This window comes from Nannobrachium achirus (genome assembly GCF_963921795.1).
Source record: "Nannobrachium achirus genome assembly, chromosome: 12".
NCBI classification, from domain to species: domain Eukaryota; kingdom Metazoa; phylum Chordata; class Actinopteri; order Myctophiformes; family Myctophidae; genus Nannobrachium; species Nannobrachium achirus.
Genome location: NC_137832.1, coordinates 45,839,564 through 45,845,925, shown reverse-complemented (window position 1 = coordinate 45,845,925; position 6,362 = coordinate 45,839,564). Strand labels below are relative to the sequence as shown.

Here is a 6,362-nt window from a genome sequence, read left to right as displayed (position 1 = left end):
ACTATCTTGTATTCTTGATCATGCTAGCCGTATTCTATACTTTACTATTCGGAAATTGCATCAAATTTACGATTTCTGTGTTAACTCTATGGGCTTTTAGTAGGGTTTCCCCTTCAACCGTGACGTCAGCACCAGGAAGTTACGTAACGTGAATTCGGTCAATTAGTATTGTTTAGGTCACAACGTGAGTGGGCTGTTATAGTGGCACCATGAGGAGATTTGAAACATTTGGGATTCGTGATGTGTGGCATTTTGTACAAAACAGCCACCACCACAAACTTGATAGGTTGTATAATTAATAGATTTTGCGTCATGAATTTATAGGCATTGTTTGTGCCAGATTACATTTGCTACCCTTACAGATTCTGTCCAAAACTCACACAAATTGATATAGATTATCTATGTGGTCATGTCATCAAGATGTAGTTTGAAGTTAGATTTTTCTGATCCAATTCTAAGTGGCTATGACCACAGCAGGCGCTGGGTACTAGGCAACCAAGCCTGGCGGGGACCTGTGGTCCGAGGAGCACACTTTTCTAGTTACAAAATGTATTATGATTGGCTATACGATGCTTCAAACAAGACTGATGTATAAATATTGTTAGCTACAATGATGTCCTGCACTGTATTATGGAAGGCATACCATTTGGATGATTAATTATTATAATTTTCTATAAATTTCTTTTTGGAGCTGTGTGGAACACAAGCTCCCTATACGTGGCCGTGTGTGTGGGTCTGTCTGCGTGTCTGTCTGTCTGTCTGTCGCCTACAGGACCTTTTGTGACCACACAAGGGCGCTGTTGTTCAGGCCAGGCCAGACACCCCCACACACACACACACACACACACACACACACACACACACACACACACACACACACACACACACACACACACAGCTCCACTTCGAACAGAGGTTCGATTTTTATTTACATTTTCAAAACACATTCCCAAAAAATCTAAATCTTTCATGGGTTTAAAAAAAATCAATGATTGTTTCACTAATTTCAGAAATAAAAGAAAAATCTAAGAAATTCCATAAATTAGAAAACAAATGTTTAAGAAGTAGTGAAAATAGCCGATCTACAAGTCCGCAATGCGGCACGAAGCGATGCTCTGTGCGCTTGTAGAACTGTTATTTTCACTAGTTTGGATCCCGGGCAAACATCTAGTCTCTCTTTTGGGTCTCGACCTGAAAGTATTCATATTAGTGATGCAATAGACCAGGGGTCTTCAACAAGGGTCCGCGACCCCTAGGGGGTCTGCGGTGATGCTCCAGGAGGTCCCTGAAATTGTTGGGGGGAAAAAAATATATTTATATATATATATATATATATATATATATATATATATATATATATATATATAAGAAAACATGATTCTGTCTCTTTTGAATAGCTTGTATACATGATTATTGTGCAATTGACAGTGATATATTGAAAGTATTGACATTGGTTCTCATTTAATAAGGTATGTTATCCGGGAATGCTACTGAGTGGCAAAAAAATACTTTCTGGCCTTAACCGCCCATACATCCACACAGAGATGTCCTGCAATCTGATTGCATTAAACAACGCTAAACTCACTTTGCTACTCACTTTGCCACTTCATTCACTTTATGCATGCACATAGCCTCTATATTAATCTTTTATTTTAAGAGCATAGTATTGAATGCACAATAACATGGTATAATTAAACCCATGAAAATTGTATACACAATATGTTGTAGCCCCACCCCCACCCTATGAGGTATAGGGGGTCCCTGCTCCATCTCCCCATCAGTTTGGGGGTCCCTGGCCTGAAAACGTTGAAGACCCCTGCAATAGACTGTTGGGCTGGACTTCATATTTAGGCATGGCTACAGAAGTCCATATGTGCATAAAAGGGACACAGAGAGACAGTGCTGGTATCCCTATATATGGGCATAAAAGTCACATAATAAGCTACTTATAGGCTAAGCCTGGCATTGTGGACTCCATATTTGGGCATGGCTGACCTAGAGTGATGCAATAGATTGGCATGGATTCCATATTTAAGCATGGCTGAGGCTTACATAGAACACCATAAATTCCCAAATATGCACATCGTTGGAATGGCAAGGTTGTTCCCACCAGACAGTATATAAAGAACAGGGTTCCCACGGTCATGAAATTCATGGAAATATTTTGAAATTAGAAAAATATTTTTCCAGTACTGGAAAAGTTTTGGAAGTTATCAAGGGTCCTGGAAGGTCCTGGAAAAATAGCTATGCATTGTCTTTGGTTATTGATTTTGTTAATACCAAATTAAACATGGGCCAAATTGTCAAATATTAGAGGCAGACATTGTGAAAATAGCCGATCTACATGCATGTAGATCTGCTATTTTCACAATAGAACCGTTTTATACAAAATTCCTCAACTCTTAGTGCTCGTCGGGGTGCCGGGTCCCCAGTTAAAACATGATTATTTCGGGGATCACGGCCTGAAAAGGTTGAGAACCATACACTACCTGTCTTTGGCCAATGCGCATAGGAGTAAGCGACCTGTTATTGAGCTGAATTATTGTTATATAGTTATATAGTCCTGGAAATGTGGTTAAATATTCTGGAAAAGTTTTGGAAAAGTTTTGGAAATGAATTGGTAAAAATGTGTGGGAACCCTGAAAGAATCACATTCTCATACAGTATACGAACCAACAATTCTCAAGCCAGGTTCCAGAATCCACACATATTCCGCAGCTGAGCTATTGATTGAATACTTTATTAGTCAGAAACTTAAAACAGCACGTGGTACAGTAAGACATTAACACAGGTACTAATCATAGTCAATCAAGTATCTTTCCCCAGCATTATTTTCAAGAGTCTTCTCAGAGTAAATCATCAATTTCTTCTTTTTGGGATCAATTAAATTGTGGTTCTATTCAAAGACATTAATACTTCACCATGTGGTTCTAATTGACCTGGGGAGGAAAATCGCCTTGGCACTATGTCCATTCACAAATACTAGAAGCGTCTAGTCGGCAACCTGTTTGCCTGTGTCCATTTATGCACAATTGCACATATATGGAGATATCTGTCAGACTGCGTCCATTTTCTTTCGTGATGTCAGAGCCTTTTGTGCCGGTTCCGGAATACACTGATGTTAGACATCAGCTCTGCATACTTGACCTAGAGTGCAAAGTGAAAGTGCGGAGGAATCGTCTATTTGCACAGGAGTGATGTCACAATGAGTCAGCGCTTGTGCCAGTTCCGTTTGTGCCTGTTGTCATAGGACACGTTTTGACCATCTGTTTATGCCCATATATGGAGATATCTGTATCTGTCTGTCTGCATCCATTTTATGCCCATATATGGAGATCTCTGCAGACACAGTGCTGTATCTGTCTGTCAGTGTCCATTTTATGCCCATATATGGATATCTCTGCAGACACAGTGCCGGTTCCGGAAAACCCTGATGTCAGACATCAGCACCACATACAGAGAATCCAAACCTTTCGCGTTCGGGAAAATCGTGTATCGGGTCGGGTCGAGGCCGGGCACTGCACTACCTGCTGCGGCGGGGAACACGCGTGCTGAATTTCAAGCCGGTGGGACGAATAGACGGATTACATGCATACAGTACATACATACACACTCACAGAGTTTTTTGATGTCAGAATGCCCATATATGGAGATATCTGTCTATCTGCGTCCCTTTTATGCCCGTATATGGAGATCTTTGTGATTCTGCATCCATTTTATCCCCATATATGCCCATATATGGAGGTATCTGTCTATCTGTGTCCATTTTCTCTATGCCCATATATGGAGATATCTGTCTGGCAAACACCATTATACCTGTTGTCATAGGACCCGTTTTGACCATATGTTTGCCTGTGTCCATTTATGCCCATATATGGAGATATCTGTATCTGTCTGCCTGCATCCATTTTATGCCCATATATGGAAATCTCTGCAGACACAGTGCCGGTTCCGGAAATCCCTGATTTCAGACATCAGCTCCGCATACGGAGAATCTGAACCTTTCGCGCCGGTTCCGAAAAATCGCGTATCGGGTTGGGTCGAGGCCGGGCACTGCACTACCTGCTGCGGCGGGGAACGCGCGTGCCGAATTTGAAGCCGGTGGGACAAACGGTTCTCGAGTTACGCGGATTACATACACACATACATACACACTCACAGAGATGTTTTGTTGACTCATGTGGCGTACGTGATGTCAGAGCCTTTTATGAAGTGATGTCACAATGAGTCAGCGCTCGTTCCTCCGGAACAGCCTGACATCAACAATCAGCTCCGCATACGGAGATTCCGAACGTTTCGCGCACGTCCCAGAAAACCGCGCATCGGGGCGGATCGAGGCCGTGGAACTGCACTCCACGCAGTGGCGGGGAACGCGTGAGGCGAATCTGAAGCCGGTGGGACGAACGGTTCTCGAGATACACGGATTACATACACGCACACGCACACAGACTTCTCGCATTTATTGTAAGATGGAGCAGGCAGACATATCGTGACATCATTGGGATGACACGGCATCCAGTATTGTTGATGCTAGGTCGCCATGCATGGTAAATCAATATTGTTTACAGGTTGTAATGGCTACCATTGTTGATTGTTGATAGTCAAATATGTCCATCCAAATATGGAGCTGGCTGACACATCGTGACATCATTGGGATGACACAGGCAGTATATAAAGACTCACATTCTCAGAGAAGCTGTTACCACCCATACTGCACATTCTGCGGTCCTTTACCTTCTGTACCTGGACATTACCACGTCACCATGGTTCTAGCCGACCTGGGGAAGAAGATCACCACGGCACTGAGGTCTCTAAGTAATGCCAATGTTATCAATGAGGATGTGTTGAACTCCATGTTGAAGAAGGTTTGCGCAGCCTTGTTAGAGGCTGATATCAACACTAAACTTGTCAAACAGCTGCAAGAGAATGTCAAGTCTGCCATTGTCCGGGAAGAGATGGGTTCTGGTCTAAACAAGAAAAAGATGATCCAATATGCTGTGTTCAAAGAGTTGGTTAAGCTGGTCGATCCAGGCGTGAGTGCTTGGACTCCAACCAAAGGGAAGAACAACGTCATCATGTTTGTTGGTCTGCAGGGCAGTGGAAAGACTACAAGCTGCTCTAAGATGGCTTACTTCTACCAAAGAAAAGGTTGGAAGACCTGTTTGATCTGTGCGGACACCTACAGAGCTGGTGCCTTTGATCAATTGAAACAGAATGCTACAAAAGCCAGAATTCCTTTCTATGGAAGTTACACAGAGATGGATCCAGTCGTCATTGCAGCAGAGGGAGTAGAGAGGTTTAAATCAGAGAACTTTGAGATCATCATTGTTGATACGAGTGGACGACACAAACAAGAAGCAGCTTTGTTTGAAGAGATGCTGCAAGTTTCCAACGCTGTGCAACCAGACAACATAGTGTATGTGATGGATGCATCTATTGGCCAGGCCTGTGAATCTCAGGCTAAAGCTTTTAAAGATAAAGTAGACGTGGCCTCAGTCATTGTTTCTAAACTGGACGGACACGCTAAAGGAGGAGGGGCCCTCAGTGCTGTTGCTGCCACTAAGAGTCCAATCATCTTTATTGGAACTGGGGAACACATAAATGATTTTGAGCCTTTTCAATCAAAACCCTTCATCAAAAAACTGCTGGGAATGGGAGACATCGAAGGATTGTTTGACAAAATTAATGAATTGAAACTGCATGACAATGAAAAACTCATGAGCCATCTGATACATGGTCAGATCACTATGAGGGACTTGTATGAACTGTTTCAGAATATGGGACCAGTTGGACAGATTATGCAAATGATTCCAGGGTTTGGCAGTAGTGACTTCATGAGCAAACAAAATGAACAGCATATGATGGCAAAACTGAAGAAACACATGACAATCATGGATAGCATGAATGACCAAGAGTTGGATGACAAGGATGGTTCTAAGCTCTTCAGTAAAGAACCCAACAGGATCCAAAGGGTTGCTTGGGGGGCGGGGGTTGCAACCAGTGATGTTCAGGAATTACTTACTAAGTTTTCAGAGATGGCCAAAGAGAGTAGTAAAGGGATTTTTAATAGTGGATTCATGAGCAAGATGGTCAAGATGATGAACATGGGTGGCATGGATGGTCTCCGATGTAATGAGATGCAAAGCGAGGATGTGGACTAGCTGACACCAACTCGGGACTCCTAGAACATTGCTCTCCACCAAACCTACTGTATACATACGTACAGTAAGTACGTATGTCCATCATAGCTTCAGGGTCCAGGTTGCTAACTCTGCTGTCACACAGCAGTGGCCACATGTGTGGGCCACCTACGTGGACCCCCCTTCCCCTCTGAGATTTTGCCTGCCGTGTCCTAAATAGTC

The 6,362-nt window shown here is 43.0% G+C and overlaps 1 protein-coding gene across 1 annotated transcript; it reads left to right on the top strand.

The window, feature by feature from the left end:
* Nucleotides 1–4,763: 4,763 nt before the first annotated feature.
* Nucleotides 4,764–6,161, top strand: LOC308295624 (signal recognition particle subunit SRP54-like; the record flags this gene model as incomplete). Its single annotated transcript, XM_080738674.1, has 1 exon — nucleotides 4,764–6,161. The coding sequence occupies one exon, from the start codon at nucleotides 4,764–4,766 to the stop codon at nucleotides 6,159–6,161; it is 1,398 nt and encodes a 465-aa protein (XP_080594800.1).
* Between the last annotated feature and the right edge of the window lie 201 nt (nucleotides 6,162–6,362).